The sequence below is a fragment of the Carassius carassius genome, chromosome 9 (genome assembly GCF_963082965.1).
Source record: "Carassius carassius chromosome 9, fCarCar2.1, whole genome shotgun sequence".
Lineage (NCBI taxonomy): Eukaryota > Metazoa > Chordata > Actinopteri > Cypriniformes > Cyprinidae > Carassius > Carassius carassius.
The window spans coordinates 19,338,371-19,359,314 of NC_081763.1; the positions used below are offsets into that span (position 1 = coordinate 19,338,371).

The 20,944-nt window shown below is 39.2% G+C and overlaps 1 protein-coding gene across 3 annotated transcripts in view; it reads left to right on the forward strand.

The window, feature by feature from the left end:
- LOC132149210 (3 beta-hydroxysteroid dehydrogenase type 7-like) overlaps positions 1–15,833 on the forward strand; it is a 43,948-nt gene extending 28,115 nt beyond the window's left edge. For all 3 annotated transcript variants that reach the window (XM_059558229.1, XM_059558228.1, XM_059558230.1), the window contains exon 7: positions 14,799–15,833. In XM_059558229.1, the coding sequence (XP_059414212.1) occupies positions 14,799–15,214 (416 nt within the window). In that variant the 3' untranslated portion in view covers positions 15,215–15,833. The remainder of the gene's footprint in view (positions 1–14,798) is intronic.
- The last annotated feature ends 5,111 nt before the right edge of the window (positions 15,834–20,944 follow it).

Consider the following 20,944-nt stretch of genomic DNA (forward strand, 5'->3'; position numbering starts at 1 on the left):
GATCACTTTTCTATTTCCCCTTTTCCTCATGGTTTGTTGTTTTGATATATTTGACCATTACAGAGGAAAGATAAATAAATGAAATTAGTTTCATAGAACTGTAATTTATTGTAGCCTACTTACTAACCAGGGTGAAATGTTACTAAGTACATTTACTCAAGTTCTCTACTTAAGTACAAATTAAGTACTTGAGAATGTCCATATAATGCAACTTCATACTTTTATTGCACTACATTTCAGAGGCAAATATGTTACTTTTTTATTTCACTACAGTTTTAGATTACAATTTTTCATATCCCACATGTCCAGTGAAAACCATGTATGTCCACATTTGGTGACTTAAAGTTTCAGATAAACCAAAGGTTGAAGTGCTCCTTTATGGGACATTTAAAGGAACAATAAGAATCAAAATAGAAAAAAACAAACAAAAAAGTATAAACATATTAATACAACACAAAAGGGTAGTCTTTCAACCTTTCCATGCTAAATTTTGAATTCCCAACTTTAGTAAATGTGTTTTTTCCATACCAAGATAGGTGAGAAAAGGGTCCCATATCTTATTGAAATTGAAAAGTTTGTCCTTTAATGCGGTAGAAAAGGCTTCGTAGGGAAAAATACTTTTAGCTGTGTTTATCCACTGAGTAATTTACGGTATTTGATCTTTTATTCAACAAACATGTATACATTTGCGAGGACAGTATAAAAGAATTTGGAGAACATGAATCCCTTGGAATTTGAAGGGAAATTGCTGGCTTCTGCCTATTAAACATGTTTTTTGGGCCTAGTTGTAATAGACTGCAGAATATATCCTCGAGTTCCTTTAGGACACCCATTCAGAATTGTTGAATCTTCATACAAATCTTCTTCCAAAAACAATGAATAAAGGTGGTCGCACACCAGACGAGAAGCGCTGCATAGCGCCACATATAGGATAACTCGAGGTATCGCAAACCAGACGTGCACAATCTATAAGCTGGAGCTCAATATCGAATCAAGTTCTGAGCAGCGAGATGAATGAGATTTAACTTCATTTATTATTATTATTATTTTAAATATACTATTTTAATTGATAATAGCTGAGTTTTGAACGTTAATTAAAAGAATCTGTGTTATAATTTAGTCTAGATTATCATTAGCATTCTAGATTGCCATTCATCAATTGTTTTGTATTATCATAAGCAATTTCAACATTTATAATGCTGTAGCTACTAATACTGATTTGTTTGCTCAATAAAAACACAGAAGCCACATATTTTATATAGGTATGTTTATTTCTTAATGTTTTCAACGACTGTCATTGAACAATTTACAACAATTGTAAACAAACTTACCCGAAGAACCGATGACAAACTCGATCTTCCTCTACGTTTATGACTTCCTCATGTTGTCTTTTAAGAATCTATGGTTGGTTGCATATAATTCTGGATATTTCCCTTCATCGTTGATTAGTTTTTTCATGTTTTGCGGTCCACTACTCCGCTATTTTAAATTACCTGAAGTGTGTTGTGACCTGGTAAATCCAATAGGTGGCTGCCATTGACATTGAATGTAATCACGACAGGCAAATACTGTAATATTTTGCTTATGTAATGTCTCAAGAGAAAAATAAAAGATTAAAAGGACTACGTTTATTATACATTTAATTATATATGTTTACATTTTATTTACGCTGTACAACTAATGTATGTAGTATTTTGCAGCAGTGGAATCTTGGTATGAACATAGATTTGAAACAAATATGTTTTTTTTATATAAAACTATGCAGATGGCGCTCTGTGGCGCGGCAAGAATTTGAACAGCATCGTAGATGGGCTACGAATTGTAAAGAATTTTAAAGATGTGCCGTGACGCTGCGCTTCTCGTCCTTTGTGCGACCCCCTTAAGGGTTCCCTCCGATCCTTTGCATTTATTACAGTACATACTGTAGATTAGATAATTTAGGGTTTATCTTATGCCTTTGTGCTGGAGTCACATGTAAACAGTATACAAATTTAAACTGAATTTCCCATGCAGGCAAGATGAGGGTATCTCACATACAGATATTATTTATAAAAGTTAAGAGTCAATCATACCTAAAACGGCTCATTCTAACATGCCCCACATGTCTACATCACATTGTGGGAAGATTTGCATAACACTGCCCAAATGTTCAAAATGTGGCTGCCGCAACCATGTCCTGGAGGCCTTCCAAAAGAGGACACAACTAGAAATCAGTGGTTAAGTTGTGTATAAAACACTGTTCCAGAACAGTTCAAACTAAACATTCAGATGTGTGCTGCACATTTTAAGTAGGACTGTTTCCTGTGAGAGTAGCCTATAATGCCGGTGTCTGTTTCTATAATGTTGGGCAGTTCCAACTTTGAAAGGACAGTCTGGCGCTTCTGACTCATAGCCTGTAAGTACGTTTACTGTACATATTTAAAGAATTTGCCATTGATGATACAAATACGAGTTTTAAGCAGTGTAGAGTAGATGATGATAGAGTAGCACTGATGATGATCAGTGAAACATGGTTTTGATGACTTTTGTTTTCAATTAGCTAGTATTATCAGATTGTCGCCTATGTCCCTTGGAGTGATTGCCATCCATTTAACAACCCTGCAATTGGTATAAGAGAAAAGCTAGTGTCATTTGGCTACTGCAGAAAACTATTGTGGAACAAAATAACAAAAGTTACATAAGCCTAAAATGTGTTATTTGCCTGTTTTTCACCAGTAAAGAGTGTTGTGTCTGTTAAGTTTAAGACATTATAAAATGTGTTAATGCACATTATACCTCTATGCTGAACATTGTTTAGTATTTCACATGCCCGTTTATCGGAACTAAAAAGGGACTCCTAGGTTCCTGGGAGTGGGGGGTTGTTGTTGGACGTGCATTGTAACGGAGTGTGTGGAAGAGCAATAAATGGAGAAAGTTAATTGATTCAAAAGTGTTTTATTTGGTATAACAGTATCATGTCCTTTCTATTTGATTCATGGTGTCATAATTATATGATAAAGTGGGTACATTTGTTTTTGTATGTTGTATGGTTCAGGAGTTATGAGTCTGTGAGTTTTACCATTTGTGATGACATCATTTCAAGATGGCCACCAAGTGAACCCCATGGGACATTAGTTGACCTCAGCAGCATCAAACATTCTTAACTAGACTCCATTAGGGTCCCAAAAACAGGTTACAAAAAACTGTCAAGCGGTTGCATGGTAACCTATTCTTCCTGCTCTACTAGTGTGGCAAGGACTGCACCACAGACTTCTGCCTTGACGGGTTTTGTTGCTCCCATCCAAAAAAGTGATTTGCCAAGGCTTTCATTTTCAACTTGTAAGCGTAAGACTTCTGTGGAACTGAACTTTCTGAAGTTGCACATACTCCTCCAACAAATCAATAGCTTCTCCCCAGATTCCTTACGAAAGTGCTGTGCACATAAGTCTTCCAGCTTCCTGGAATGCTTTTATAACGAGAATTGTACCTTACTGTTTAGCTGGTATGACAAGACCAAGTGGGTCATAGAGTCCTGCAACCGGACTCAATAGGTGTCTTCTGGTCAATGGGTTTTGGTGTCTTCAACCTCACCTTTTCTTCAAAGAGACCCCACTCAGTCCTCAACTTCCTTTTCCTTTTGGAAACCTGTCCTTCTCTGCTAGGTATCCAATTCTGAGGGCTTTATCTTCCTCTTCACCCAGCTGGTTAGGAAGCACAGCTTCCTAACATTTTCTCAGGAATCAAGCTTGAAGTCTCTTTGTTTGTCTTTTCAGATCTAGTCCTCCTACTTTGACCAGACCAAACAAACGCTTTCAGTGAGAATCTACCAGCTTCCCGAATTTTAGCAAGGCACATCACTATCTCGACAAGCCTTTTTCCGATCATTATGAGAAGTGAGGATATCATCCACGTAGCTGTCTTCTTTTAGGACTTTCTACTCATCTTTCAGATTAACAAAAGCTTCTAGACCAGTTGTTTCCCGCATTGCCAGCTGCGCAATACATCCAGCCGGGCGATCTCCAATGTTAACTCTATTTCTTCCTCTGGTGTATCCCTCCAAAGAAATCTGTGAAGATGCATTTCTAATTATTCTAGCTATACTGATTTGTACATCTTTCAAATGTCTCCAAACACTCCCTCCCTGAACTTGAGAAGGACAGCTCGAATAGAATTAAGCACATCATGACCTTTCAGCAGGAGGATGTTCATGCTCAGTCTCTTAAATTTTTGGCTGCTATTCCACACAAGATGGAACAGATGTGGTCACTGAATGTGGATGTAGTGTGACAAGATGACTTGGGTACCAAGCTTCCAGCTTCCTGGTATGCTTTTCTATTGAGAATCATGCCTTTCTGTTTAGCTGGATATGACAAGACCAAGTGGGTTATAGAGTCCACCATGAACAACCAGGTGGATTTCCTCACCTCTCAATCTGAGCCTGCCTGCAGCTTCATGAGTTACTTTTTATCATATGCAAGGTCAATTAGAGTTCTGACTTTTTGTCCTGAATTGGTTGTCACATAGTCTTAGTTTCCCTTTTTTGGATCTTTCCATCATAGCTTTGATGGTAAATGCTTTCACACACTTTTCCTCCATTTCAGGAGAGTTTTCAGATAGGAATTCTTCTTGTTCCATCGTTAATCTGTTTCCCCTTTTTTCATTCTCTTACGTTGACTCTGATTTGATCTTGGGACAGATGAGGTAGTGATGATCTGCAGAGGTTTATACCTTACATTCTTTACTCCTACACAGATATAAATCCCTGCACTTGCTGTCATCTTCACAAAGTCCCAAACACTTTTTACACAACCCAAGTTTTCTCAGGATTGCCTTCTTTTCTGCTAACTTCAGTTCCTTGAATTTCTTGCAAAGTAATATTTTACCTTTGTGCTTCTCAGATCCACACAAAATGCACACAACTTTCAGACAGTGCTGTCTTTATTGATCTAGTGAATGCATGACTGCAGACTTTCTTTCTTGCCTTTCCACTTTCTAGGAACCTTCATCAAAGCAAGCCAGTCCCCCTTCATGAACTCAGGAAGCTGGCTTTCTATGGATTTTACCACAAGAGGATTCTGTGTCTCCAAGGTCACAGGTAAGATCCACTAAAGCCTTCTCCACTGTTTGGACAAGTTCAGTCATTTTTTGTGGCTAGTTTCCTCTCATCACAGGAATTCTCTCAAGCTCTTCCACAATCCCCAATGTGATCGCATATCTGTTTCCATATCAATTTGTAAAAACTCTGAAAATATCTTCATTGGAATTATAGGAGGACATTCTGAGATCTTTCACAGTCCTACCATCTATGCTGTCCAACAGTTTAATCTTTTTGACTTCCACAGATCCAGAACATTGTTGCTGAAGACTTCCACAATCCTTCCTCCAATGATAGAAGTCTCTCTTATTTCCATCAAACACAGGCAGACTTGCTGGTCTGAATCTCACAATTGGTGTGGCTTGAGCTATAAATAGTGTTGCATTTGGCATGGTTCTTATAATGGGGTTTGTGGTTAATGCATCTTCAGCGGTTCAAGGTCATTGCTGTTTATGGGTGGTGTTGGCGCAGTGGATAAGACACATGCCTTTGGTGTGAGAGACCTGGGTTCGAATCCACTGTGAGACACCAATGTGTCCCTGAGCAAGACACCTAACCCCTAGTTGATCCAAAGGCGTACGACCTCTGACATATGTTGCAATTGTAAGTCGCTTTGGATAAAAGCGTCAGCTAAATGAATAAATGTAAATGTTTTCCTTTACCCTCTTCACACGTCCTTTCAAGACCTTCCTTTCACAATCAGGGGTCAATTTCTCCCAGTTTGAAGCTCTTATTGCCTCCTTAACACTTTTTGTGAAAAAGTCAATTTGCACTTTATAATTTTCATACTCCGTCACTGCTCTCATCAGCCATGCTTACTACTTGATTACAGGTCTTCTTGGCTGCAGAACTGAATTTAATTGGCGCAATTCTTGTAACTTCATCAAACTTAATGTGACACTCACTTGCAGTCTTTCCAATATCGGCATCCTGCTGCACTGAAAGCACTGCTTCCTCATCTTTACTCTAATCAAGCTCCATGTTGGAGAGAAGTCCAATTTTATAATCATCATTAGTCTCAAAAACCCTCCTTGCAGTGAGTGATATTTTCTTGAACTCCTCCTTGTATCTATGGCCGGCAGCCATATCACCCTGGAGCCCAAGACCGGTTGCCCACTGAAGCTAAGCAGGGCTGAGCCTGGTCAGTACCTGGATGGGAGACCTCCTGAGAAAACTAGGTTGCTGCTGGAAGAGGTGCTAGTGAGGCCAGCAGTGGGTGCTCACCCTGTGGTCTGTGTGGGTCCTAGCGCCCCAGTGTAGTGATGGGGACACTATACTGTCAACAAGCACCGTCCTTCGGATGAGGCGTTAAACCGAGGTCCTGACTCTCTGTGGTCATTAAAATCCTAGGATGTCTTTCGAAAAGAGTAGAGGGGTGACCTCGGCATCCTGGCTAAATTCGCCCATTGGCCTCCGACCATCATGGCCTCCTAACAATCCCCATATCTGCTGATTGGCTTCATCACTCTATCTCCTCTCCACCAGTAAGCTGGTGTGTGGTGGGCATTCTGGCGCAATATGGCTGCCGTCGCATCATCCAGGTGGATGCTGCACACTAGTGGTGGATGAGGAGATACCCCCTGTCTATGTAAAAGCGCTTTGATTACCTAGAAAAGCGCTATATAAATGTAATGAATTATTATTATTATTATTACATTTTATATTTTTATCTAGATTTTTAGGCTTTAATGTTAATGTTATCTGTGTGCACCGGGGGTCTGAGAGTAACGCAATTTCGATTCTCTGTATGTATGTACTGTACATGTGGAAGAATTGACAATAAAGCAGACTTGAACTTGAACTTGAGCTCTTCTTCCAATAGTCTGAGCTTCTCTACTGAAGAAGTTAACTTTTCTAGTGAAAGTAGTCCATTCTTTTTTTAAGCTGCTCAATTAATTTTCCCCACTGCTTCTTCAGCCATTTTTAACTCATCCACTTGACTCTCCACCAGCAACGCCAACTTTCCTAAAGCTTTCACCTTCCTGCTTCAATGAAACATCGTCTGTGCTCCCATAAGTGTGAAGACCACAGATGTTCTGTTACGCTGATCATCAAGTAGTTTACAAACTGTGGCTGTTGTGGTTATAAACTGTCAATTTATTTTGGAGGTCCACACATCAATACTGCCTTTAACTTGAAAAAGAGGTCAGCCAACCACGGACACAAGGATCAAGAAAAAAAAAATTGCTTTTTCTTTTCATTTACAATAAACTATCTACAATCATGGTTGGTTTTCAGTATGTTGATTTACATTAAATTTTATAACTGATTAAAGCAGTTTTCCAACAGATGATTGTTTGATTGAAGTTAGATGGTGAACCTGAAACAATAGTTTGCCATTTCAAATAGATTCAGATTAGGTTGTTAGCATTTAAAAGAAATGAGCAATACCCCCAGGGTCTCCTGAGAGGGGGGGGGGGCGGTGGTTGAGAGAAACCCAATGTGGAGAAGGGAAGAAGCAGATGCAACGCATAGTGGAGACACTAAGTGAGACGCAGGAGGACTCCAGTCAGGAAGCACCCCACAGCACAGGAGACCTCTCAGCACCTGCTCCATCCCAAAGTCACAGGAGGGACTCTCCTAACACTACCTCAGACACCCAACCTATGAAAGAGAAAGTGAGATGGCCCCAAGCAAACAACAACACTGCATGGAACCAACTAGATGTGGACCTAGACAGAGTACTTGAGGCCACTTTAGCAGGAACAGCCGAGAAGAAAATCGACAGTATGACAACAATCATCTTCAACATGGCCAGAGAATGCTTTGGCACAGAAGAGAGAATGGGTAGCAGCGAAACTCAGGTAAACTGGCCAAACAGGTGGACGAGAGATCTGGCAATTGAGGAGAGAGATCAAGACCCTCAATAAGCAGTTCAGAATAGCAGGTGATGAAGAAAGGAAGGGCATACAAGAGCTAACTAGTGGACTTCGAGGGCAACTCTGCAGACTGAGAAGGGCAGAAAGGTCTCTGAAACTGAGGAAAGAGAAGGAGGTAAAGTGGGCTTAGTTCATTAAAGACCCATACAGGTTTACCAAAACCCTGCTGGGGGAAGCAAGATCTGGAAGATTGACCAGCCCTAAGGAAGTTGTAGAGGAGTTCCTGAAGAAGAGCCACAGTGACGCCCTCAGGAACCAGGCCTGTGGTGCACACCCAAAGATCAGCAGAACTGCTGAAACTCCTGAGGAAGAGCTTGATACCAGTGAACCAACATGGAGAGAAGTCCAGGACATTGTGCAGAAAGCCCATTCAGCATCTGCCCCAGGACCAAGCAGTATACATTATAAAGTATACAAGAGATGCCTGATGCTCCTCCACAGGTTATGGAAACTGTTGCGAAGGATATAGACGAAAGGTATCATTCCAGCATCATGGAAAAGAGCAGAGGGGTATTGTACCCAAGGAAATGGACTCTTCCGACATCAGTCAGTTCCAAACCATCTCTCTCCTAAGTGTCGAATGCAAGGTATTCTTTTCTGTCCTGGCAAAAAGGATGACTACCTACATGGTGAACAATAAATATGTTGATACATCAGTCCAGAAGGGTGGCATTCCAGTTTTCTCTGGGTGCTTGGAACATCCAGCCAACCTCCAATAAGAAGTTTTATGGATGACCATACTATAACAACTTCAACCTATGTGCAAGCAAGATGGATCTTGAAGGCTCTTGAAGATGGAGCAACTTGGGCTTGTATGAAATTCAAACCAAAGAAATCAAGAAGTATGGTGATTAGAAATGGTAAAAGTGACCAGCAAGTTCCAGCTGCAAGTACAGGGGGAGACTATACCATCAAATTAAGTGCCTAGGGAAATGGTACGATGCATCCCTGACCGACAGATGCAATGTTTTTTCCAAGACAGAGAAACAGGCAGATGCATGGCTGAGTAAGATTGAGGGGTCAGGATTACCAGGAAAGTTCAAGGCCTGGCTCTTCCAGCACGGCCTGCTACCATGGCTTATGTAGCTATTGACAATCTACGAAGTACCTATGACAGCCTTCATAGCAAATACCTTCGCAAGTGGCTCGGAATCCCACCAAGCTTCAATTCAGTAGGGCTATGCAGCAGGTCTGGTCAGGTACAGCTGCCCCTATCATCAGTGGTGGAGATTGTGATGTGATTATGATGATGTACCAAGACTCCACTGATGAAAAAGTCAGAAGAGCAGGTGTCACTACGAGATCAGGACGCAAGTGGGTGGCTTACACATCAGTAGTGCATGCCGAAAGTGCATTGAAGCTGAAAGACATCATCGGGAACCCATGTGTAGGGAGGCAAGGATTCGGATCCACCCACTTCCAGCAGTGGGGAAAAGCAGACCCAAGGCAGAGGAGGGACATGATTCAAGCCGAGGTCCGACACCTGGAGGAAGAAAAGGCGCAGGTCTAGGGCCGTCGAACTTGGAGTACAAGGTGCCTGGACGAAGTGGGACCTGCCAAAGAGGAAGATCACGTGGCCTGAGAACTGGAGACTGGAGCCCTTTCGGATCTACTTCCTGCTCCGTTCAGTGTATGACACCCTTCCATCACCAACAAACCTCCACAGATGGGGTATGAGGGAGGACCCATCGTGTAGGCTATGTGGAGGGAGGGGAACAATGGCGCACATACTGGCAGGATGCAAAACAGCCCTTAGCCAAGGAAGATACAGGTGGCGCCATGACAAGGTTCTCTGTGCACTGGCTGACATCTTGGAGCGGGAGAGGCAGAAAAAGCACCAGACCAGTAGAAGGCCGAGGACATGCATTCAGTTCATCAGAGAAGGGGAGAAACCAGCAGCCCCCAAGAAGATCAAAAAGAGCCTCTTGCAAGCAGCACAATCCTGGGAGATGGGGGTGGACCTGGGAAAGAAACTAGTCTTACCCCAGGTTGTGCAAACACTGCTGAGGCCGGACATGGTCTTATGGTCCGAAGAGGCAAGGAAGATAATCTTGATTGAACTGATGGTCCCGTGGGAAGACGGGTGCGAGGAAGCCCATGAGCGGAAAGCCACAAAGTATCAGGACCTCGTTGAGCAGTGCAGGGCCAAAGGGTGGCAGACCTGGCTATTCCCGGTTGAGGTCGAGTGTAGGGGTTTCCCGGCAAAGTCTGTGTGGAAGACACTCACTGCTTTGGGTATAACAGGTAGGGAAAGGAAGGCAGCTGTCCGTAGGTTGGGTGAGGCAGCAGAAAGAGCGTTTTTTTCGGTCTGGAGTAGGAGGGAGGAGTTGAGCTGGGGGCCAGGAGGAGAAGGGCAGTGACTGGCCACCACTGCCGAGCCGCCAACTGGAGGGTGTTGTGGTTCAGGGTCGAAACACCCTGTGAAAGTTGGACGCCACCTGATGACATCATCTCCTGACCAAAAGCTACAGTCATGCATTACAGTCAGTGACTGAGTAAGATAGCATCAGTTCAGATGTTCAGACGTTTCAGATGTTTTCAATAGTAAAATAAATAAATAAATAAAACCAAAATAAATACCTAAATATAATCAAACATTTGACCTCCTATGCATTAACATGTATGCACAATATGCACACTTTCAAGTACACTTAATAGTAGTCCTACCTATGAACCAATGCAACATTATCATACACAATATAAGTTGGCAAAATGTCTTTAATGATTCAAATAACACACAAGATTATAGAATATAATATAAATATAATTCAGTATTAAACTTGTTTAAATAGTTTTATCCTACCAACAGTGTCCCAAGTTCACTAATCACTGATGTGCATCTGGTTAGCATCCTCATCTACTCGCGACTCTTTAGTCATGCAATCCTTTCTGCAGAGCAGACATTGTGCCACCGGAGACTAATCGTGCTCTTAATCTTTTAGAACGAGCGCTTTGTTTCACTTTTCTGCCGTTCAGTGTTGACTACACTGCACATCTGATACACTTCCTGAGACATAATCATGACGTAATCAATTCACCACACAGACATTTCCTTTTTCTTTACCAGTCACTCTTAAAAACACTTTTGAATGAACAAATTGTCTTCTATGATGACCATTACTGATGATATATGATAATATAAGAGAATATAAGTGATCAGGTGTTAAAATCACGTGCTGAGCAATTATCTACGGTTTTCACTTTGTTGTTTCAAAAGTCACTTGACCAGCATGCAGTGCCAATTATATGGAAGACTTTAACTATAGTACCTGTTCCTAAAATTAACAAACCATTAGAGCTTGGTCTCAACAAATTGGATTAACCTCTCTTGTGTTTAAATGTTGTGAAAGGCTTGTTAAAATGTACATAGTGGAAAATTTACAGATTTTTTTTTTTTTTTTACAGAATTTGATTGTCAGTCAAACAATGGAGTAGATTATGTTAATTTAACATTGTTACATATTGTTTACTCGCATCTTGAGAATCCTGAAAATCATCTGAAAATTATTATTGCTAATTACTCTTCTGCCTTTAATAATATTGTTCCATCTGTTCTGGTCGAAAGATATTTGGTAGATGGAGGAGTGATTTTGTGTTTTTTTTTTTTTTTTTTTTTTTAAGTAATAGAGTTCCATGAGTGTGTGTGGGTACCTCACTGACTGAAAAACAAATCACAGATATTGGTTCCCCACAAGGTTTTGTCCTGTCACTCTTACTGAAAAACAACAATCCATCTTGCCTAAATGACTGCCGACCAGTGGCATTCACATCACTAATTATGAAGGTTTTTGAGAGGCTTATCAAGAACACTATCTGCTCCTCTATCCCTAACAACATTGACCCACTCCAGTTCGCCTATCGCCCTAATAGGTTAACTGAGGATGCTGTCTCCCATCTCCTACACGCCACTCTCACCCACACTGACAGCAATAAAGGGAATTATATGAGGCTGCTGTTTATAGATTATAGCTCAGCCTTCAACACTATAGTCCCCCAAAATCTGGTTTTCAAGCTCAGAAAACTCGGACTGAATGCCCCCCTCTGTAACTGGGTTCTTGATTTTCTATCGTGCAGATCTCAGGTAGTGAGGGTGGGTCAGACCACCTCCAACATCATCACCCTGAGTACAGGAGCCCCACAAGGATGTGTTTTGAGCCCGCTGCTCTACTCGCTCTACAGAAATGACTGTGTCCACTCACACCTCCACGTCTGTCATCAGGTTTGCGGATGATACAGTGGTGATGGGCCTCATCTCCAACAACAATGAGGCTCCCTACCTTGATGAGGTAGAAAGTCTGACATCATGGTGCCAAACAAACTGTCTCTTTCTGAATGTCAGCAAAAGGAGGAGGAGGAGGCCGCAGCGGATCTACACCCCACTCATCATTAACGGAACCCCAGTGGAGAGAGTGAGCAGCTTCAAATACCTTGGTGTACACATTTCTGAGGACTTGACCTGGACTAACCACATTCAAGCTCAAGTTAAAAAAGCCAGACAACGACTGTACCATCTGAGACTCTTGAGAAATGTAAAGGTTTCCCCTGGAATCCTGAAAACTTTCTATATCTGGGCTATAGAAAATTTTGACTCATTGTGGAAAAATGGAAAAATATGGAAAAAGCTCAGCGCAGAAATATGGAAAAAGCTCAGCGCAGGATCGTAAAGCCCTGCAAAGAGTAGTGACCTCAGCTGAGCGCATCTCCAGAACATCTCTCCCCTCTCTGCACATTAAACACACTGCACTTTAGAGACTCTGGTAGTGTAGGGTTCCCTAATAACTCTGCACACTGCACTTTTTTAAGATAACAACTATGCAACTCATCCTCACTGCACATTGTTTACATCTCTGCACATCTGTGTAGCAGTTTCTTTGGAGCATCTCTACATATCATCTGTGTATTGTAATATATTGTGTACATTTCATTATTTGTTTGAATTATTTTTTTATAATTATTTTTCTGTATAATTCATTATTTGTATTTATTTTTTTTTGCACAGACTAAAAAAAAGTATGCCAGACCTCACTGTCACTGCTCGTTGCATGTCATATAACTTGTACGTGACAAATAAAATCTTGAATTGAATCTTGAATCTATTATGTACACAAACAATTGTAGGAGTACTTGTCCAGTGAGATATTTAATCAAATTTGCAGATGATAGTGCACTAGTTACTCTCTTTGAAGGGGATGAGGACAGTCATGAACCCTTTTTAAATGAATTTGTTTCTTGGTAGTTTTGTATCAAATGTCAAGTTAAATGTTTTAGTTGATTTGTTTCAATACTGATACTTAGAAAACAGTCCTCAGCAATTGCAGATTCAGAGGGTAGAAGAGTATAAATACCTTGGAGTTGTTTTAGATCACAAATTGAGGTGGCCAGCAAAGATGGTGTCATTTAGTGTAAGCCCTCTAAGTTTTATAACACTTATCGAAACTGTACTGACCTTTTGTATTATTTGTTGGTTCAGGAGTGTTTCGGTGAAACCAAAGTGTGTGTTTGTTCAAGAAGATTTATACTGCAAGTAAATTACATGGTATTCCTTTGATGGGTTTACAACAAATTTATCAAACTAGATGTCTTGGTAAAGCTATGAAAATAATATCTGATAATAGGCACCCGCTGTATGATTTGAGATTTTGCCTTCAGGTAGAAGATCTTTTATATAATAGGAAGTGAAGTTCTTAAATGAAAGATAGGAAGAAGATGATTTTTGTGAGCAGGTCTCCTTCAGTATTAGTATTTCTTGATCAATTGCTGTGAAATTGTATTGTTCTACTGTAAACATTGATGTTGTATTGTCTTTGTGAGAACCGCATATTGAAGTCACTGAAACAAAATTTCCCCAAGTGGATGGATCAAGTTATTAACTAACTAACATGGTGCTCTGTCCCTGACACAAGTTTAAGTACATTATCTTTATAAGTAAATTATGAATATTCAACTTTGGTAAGGGTCATACAGTAGGTGGGTCTCATCTGGGCTGCTGTAAAAGTCTGCTGGAGGATATGCCTCTCAATAACTCAACCCCTGCAATCACAATTAGATAAAACAGGCAATATCTCTTCCCTCCAAGGTTGAGCTACAGCACATCACCAGAAGAGAACAATACATTCATGCAGAGAAAGCTCGATCAGACATAAATTTCTACATATGATTTATTTTAACATATAGTAACCAATGGAACTGCAAACCAAGTATGCATAGGTGTAGTGGACACATGGTGCATTATTATTATTATTATTATTATTATTATTATTATTATTATTATCTCTGAATCTGAAAAAAACTGTGTCACAGGACAGGTCTTAGTCGAAGACAGAGGTTTTTAAATATTTCATTTTATTGCCACAGAGCCCCAGTTATAATAATCTCCATGCAAGGGCCTTCATAAAAAGGAAAGCACATATTTTTGTGAAAAAAAAAGTAAATTATAAACAAGTGTAAAACATTGTCTGGAAAATTTCTGTGTATCTTTTTATAACCATAAGATTACTTTTAAAACATAAATAAAACAAAGCATGATATAGAATAGAATCAGTTAATTGTGATTTAATCTTTTTTTTTGTCTGGTCTTGAGAGAGAATTTTGCATTTTTTATTTTTGATATAATAATAATAATCCTATTATTATTAATTTAAATATATATTTTTTTGGCTTAATTCTTTCTTTAGTCCCTCTAGTACTCTTGGATTTATTAAAAGAAAAATAGCAGTACCTAAAACGTGAATTTATCTGTGCTGTTTATATATTTATGTAATGGCTTTAATTGCTATAATTACGATAAGTTGTCTGAGTCTCTGCCCTGTCTCTTGAATAACTTGAATGTGTTTTTGTGCATGCAGGGAATGTGGCATGGATGCATTTGCTAGCAGCACGTGCTCTACAAGAACATCCCAATAGACTGGGTGGGGAATATTATTTCTGCTATGACGACTCGCCATATAAGAGCTACGATGACTTCAACATGCAGTTCTTGTCGGCCTTCAACTTTCGCTCATTGCGTCTTCCAGTGTGTTTGCTGTGGTTCATAGCATGGATGAACGACCTGATACGCTGGCTCCTGAAGCCGTTCTACAACTACACACCACTTCTCAATGGATACACACTCGCTGTGGCCCGCACATCCTTCACTGTCAGCACAGACAAGGCGTTTCGTCACTTTCAGTACCAGCCGCTGTACAGCTGGGAGGAGTGCCTGGACCGCACACAGGGCTGGGTCAACACGTTCCCTTTAGAAACCAGCACGAAGGACACCTAACAGCTGCTTCAGTGTCATGAGGACACTGTTTATAAACACATCTGTGGCCAAATATGAAAGATGGGAGGTTTTATGACTCTGTGTCATGACTTTTCAACTGATGATGAATATTTGAACGCTGTATTGCAGTATTCAGTGTGTTTTTACATAAGTAGACTTAATCATATAATCACAGTTGTCATCTGTCATATCTGAGCTATCTATTACATGAATAAATAATATTTTAATCATTGATGTTATATTAACAGCTGGGAACATAATCATTACATTAAATACAAGCACTTTCATGCAAAATGCACAAGTGAGGCTATTTTGATAGTAATCTAGCGATGCAAACCATATTGTATTCTCTTGATCTAGTAGTCGAAGCACAAGTGTTTGAGCTGAATGTACTTGATCAGTTAAGTGTTATATAATCCACCACATATGTGTATATTTATTCATTTCTTTTTCAAATGATTTCACAGAAACATTTTGTGTTTAACTTCTTCAGACAATTCTGTGCTAATGAGCACATGCTTTTAAAGTAATTATTTTGTCTTAAAAATATTTAATTGTTTGTAAGAAACATATTTTTTCTGTTAATAGAGTTCAAAATAAATGAAAATATTCTATACAAGTTCTAAGCTTTCTAAACTTTTTTTTTTAATGCGCACAGAGTCCAGGGAAAATATTTAGATTTCAATACATTGGATCTTTCAGTTTGATAACTTCAATGATTGAGAAGAATAAAAACTATGGCTGTCAATAGAATAAAATAATTGTGATTAATCTCATGATTTCTAACTAGTTTTTAAGCAGAAGGAAAACTTGAGGCTAATTTCATTCATTTAATTTATTTGTTAATTTTCCATTTATTTACATTTTATACTAATATTAGACCTGTTTTGTATCCTAGCACATTTGGAAACAACGTAATTGCAGTAACCCCCCCCCCCCCCTTTGAGCTCCAAACCACATTATTAAGAATTTATTACAGTGACTAACAAAAACCACTCTCATTCTACTGAAAACTCAGATCTTCCATCTCTGCCCGGACAAGAGCTCACCGCGATGCCAGATTTTCCACATTAGCTTCTATTGTTATAAACAAGAGGTATCATAGCAATCCTTTTGCATATGAAAGATTCTATCGGTTTACACTCTAAAGATTAAAGTGTGAAATTCATAATACACAAGAAAATGCATCTTATGCTTAAGTTGGAAAATATTGTTTTTTCTGTGTGTGTTCCACAGACGAAAGAAGCTCATCCAGGTTTTCTGTGACATGAGGGAGAAATAAAAGATGACTGTATTTTCATTTTTGTGTGGACTACTTCTTTGAGTGTATATAGAAACTTTACAGGGGCAGAGAAAAGTAGAAACCTTGAAAGATCAGAAAAAACAAGGGTGTTCCCAGCTGGCTTCAGTTCAGGGGAATTCCCTTCAAATGAGCTTTAGTATGACTATGGGAGTTCCTCATAACAGAGCCTCCATAGTGACAGTATTTATTCTTATGTAATGGATAAGAAGAATTTCAGTTTAACACAACAACACTAACTTTAACTAAAACTAAGTTTAACCTCGAGTGAAATACTTTACTCGTTATATTTGAAAATTAATTTACTTTCTTATGTTGAACATAAACGAAGATATCATATAACGATATAATCAAACAGTTGGTGGTTGCCATTGACTTCCACAGTAGGAAAATAAAATACTATGGAAGTCAGTGGGAACCAACTGTTTGATTACCAGCAATCTCCAAATATCTTCTTTCATGTTCAACATAAGAAAGCAACTCATACAGGTTTGGAATGACATGAGGGGTAGTAAATGAATGTATGTCCACTGCGACATCTAGTGGTTACTTTGACAAACTAACTATCCGAGTTATTCGCACTGTTTTATGAATTTCATAAACGAGGCAACATTTCGCTCAGTTTCCCCACACCCACAAGATTTAAAACATTCAATCAGAATGTGAAGACCAGACGTCTCTCTCTCTCTTTCGCTAATACAATGACTCTAAATTACCTTTATATCTGATTCCAACTTGTTTCCTTTTCCTTACACCTGATCTGTAAACATAGTTTTGCTCAGTAAAAGCACAGACTGATATATTCCAAATGTTTATTTCTTTTAATTTTGATGATTATAACTGACAACTAAGGAAAATCCCAAATTCAGTATCTCAGAAGATATAATATTGTGAAAAGGTTCAATATTGAAGACACCAATCAGCTAATTATCTAAAAACACCTGCAACGCACAGACGTATGCAACACATGGGTTTCAGCTGTCACATTCTTTGTGTCAAGCCACTCTTGAACAACAGACAGCGTCAGAAATGTCTAAAGACAAAAAGGACTGGAATGCTGCTGAGGGGTCCAAAGTTATGTTCTCTGATCAAAGTAAATTTTGCATTTCTTTTTGGAAATCAGGGTCCCAGAGTCTGGAGGAAGAGAGGAGAGGCACACAATCCTCGCTGCTTGAGGTCCAGTGTAAAGTTTCCACAGTCAGGGATGGTTTGGGGTGCCATGTAATCTGCTGGTGTTGGTCCACTGTGTTTTTGGAGGTCCAAGGTCAACACAGCCGTGTACCAGGACATTTTAGAGCACTTCATGCTTCCTGCTGCTGACCAACTTTATGCAGATGCAGATTTAATTTTCCAACAGGACTTGGCCCCAGCACACAGTGCCAAAGCTAGCAGTACCTGGTTTAAGGACCACGGTATCCCTGTTCTTAATTGGCCTGCAAACTCGCCTGACCTTCGTTAGACCATGAAAATCTATGGGGTATTGTGAAAAGGAAGATGCGATATGCCAGACCCAACAATCAAGAAGAGCTGAAGGCCACTATCAGAGCAACCTGGGCTGTCATAACACCTGAGCAGTGCCACAGACTGATCGACTCCATGCCACGCCGCATTGATGCAGTAATTCAGGCAAAAGGAGCCCCAACTAAGGACCGAATCATACTTTTGTTCATACTTTTCAGTTGGCCATGATTTCTAAAAATCCTTTCTTTGTGTTGGTCTTAAGTAATATTCTAATCTTTTGAGATACTGAAGTTAGGATTTTCCTTAGTTCCTCATCAAAATTAAAATAAACATTTGAAAAATATCAAATGTGTGTAAAGAATGAATATAGTATACAAGTTTCACTTTTTGAATGGGATTAGTGAAATCAACTTTTTGATGATATTATAATTATATGACCAGCATCTGTATGTATGAATTTATTATTATTATTATGGCTTTAATCAAAAAAAAAAAAAGCCCAAGACTTTTTTTTGTGTGCCTTTGTTACACGTAACATGTAGCCAGAGGTGGGTAGTAACGAGTTACATTTACTTCGTTACATTTACTTGAGTAATTTTTTGGGGTAACTAATACTTTTCGGAGTATATTTAAAGTTGGGTACTTTATTCTCTTACTTGAGTAAATTTTTGGGGGAAAATCTGTACTTTTACTTCGTTACTGTGGGCGACGCTCCTCTCGTTACTTTATCTTAATGCAATAAATGTTATAAATGCTTCAGTTTATTCCAAACGCGCCGTCTACTTTTCTCTGGACAATGAGCGATGCCCATTCGCGAATGATTCATTCTTTTGAGTCAATTCTGTTCAAAGGCTTGATCAAACCAATTGGCAAACGAGTGAATTGGTTCATGAATCAGTTTGAATGAGTGAAGTGACATTCAGCCAAGTATGTGTGACCCATACTCAGAATTTGTGCTCTGCATTTAACCCATCCAAAGTGCACACACACAGAGCAGTGAACACACACACACACTGTGAGCACACACCCGGAGCAGTGGGCAGCCATTTATGCTGCGGCGCCCGGGGAGCAGTTGGGGGTTCGATGCCTTGCTCAAGGGCACCTAAGTCGTGGTATTGAAGGTGGAGAGAGAACTGTACATGCACTGCCCCCACCCACAATTCCTGCCGACCCGGGACTCGAACTCACAACCTTTCGATTGGGAGTCCGACTCTCTAACCATTAGGCCACGACTTCCCCTTGTCGTCGTCCAGTTCCCTGCTGCACGCGCTGAGCGTCTGAAGTGGTTCACTCAGAGTTGTAACGTTTAAAATCAGCAGCGTTGAAAACGTGGCTGGAACTGCACTGAATTGAAAGCAAATCTGCAAAGGCTATTATTTGCTAGCGATGGAGATCCTTATTAGATGAACACCGCGTGTGCTGTCTACTGTTTAACAGGTAATAACTTGGGCTACATTCGATTACAGTACACGATACCACTGTGACATTAGTTTGTTGTACGTGTGTGGCTTATAACAGAGGGGAGTCAAGTTGAATGCAGCTTCCAAAAGACAAAAAAAAAGCCGATTAAGATTTTTTAATTTTAATACAATCACACCGGTGCGAGTATGTTCAGCAAGTCATGTCATCAGCTGCTAAATTCTGATCTGTGACTGCTTGCTGGCGCTGAGCCAGAGATAGATGTGTTTTTACAGCACTGCGCATTATAACCAATCACACATGATTCTTTTGAGCTTATTAAAGCATTGGCCAATCAATCAAGATGAGTCATCGCTAAAATGCCGGTGCTTCCTTCACTCGCTCGCTGACTGGAGACCTCTTTCTGGCGAATTCTCTCATCAGAAACAACAAAGTGCAGATGTGTGTACGAATCTTTAATTAAGATATTGATTTCACAGTGTTAACAGTTTCAGTGATTTTAATGGGAGTTTCTGAGAGTGATTGAAATCTAGACTGTCAGTGAAAATGATATTTGATAATGTAAATGTTATTTGCTCTCTTTCTGAACAATGAAAGATTAGTAGCAATATTTATATCACATTAACTTTCAATGTTAAATTCACATTTAATATAAAGTCAGTCGTATTAAAAATATGTTATGGCATGACACCTATATCTGTTACTTAAGTAAACAGACAGGGTTTTATAATAAATTACATAAATTGGAGTAAAGGCTGATGAAATATATACATTTATACACGCACACATACATTACATACATTTTATCTATATATCTAAATAAAAATAGGCTCAGTATATATGACCCAAAGTAACTAACTACTTGAGTAGATTTTTTATCCGATACTCTTTTACTCTTACTCAAGTAACTATTCAAGACTAGTACTTTTACTTTTACTTGAGTAAATATTTCTAGAAGTACTTTTACTTTTACTTGAGTACAGTTTTTGGGTACTCTACCCACCTCTGCATGTAGCCTACTTACCAATACCTGTAAATCCTAACCCCAAGAAGCCTATTATTAATATTACCTAGTACTTATTTGTGTTATTACTCTGTAACAAGGCCACCTTAAAATAAATTGTAACCAAAAGAACAATTATTATTAAATTAGTTTATACACTCTACAGTTGTTATATTTATTTGTTATTGTGAATAATGTTTCCCTTATCTTAATTTTCCTAGGCTATATAGCTTATTAAAAGATAAAATTGCTTTCAGGGATGAAGAAGATCCATTATTAGTGTTTTTTTTTTTTTTTTTTTTTAATTAATGCTCAAAACATTATACAGACAATAACAATGAGAAGTAAAATAAAACAGAGAGAATAGACACAATAGGAATTAAATACAGTGATGTAAATTAAAAATACTCACGCGTTTTGAGAATTACAAGTCGTAAAATAAAAAATAAGAATAAAAAATAAATAAATAATTTAACTTGTTAAAGCATTTCATTCAATTTCAACGCGAGTGCTTTGTATTGACCTGGCTGGGCGTCGTTGCGTCATT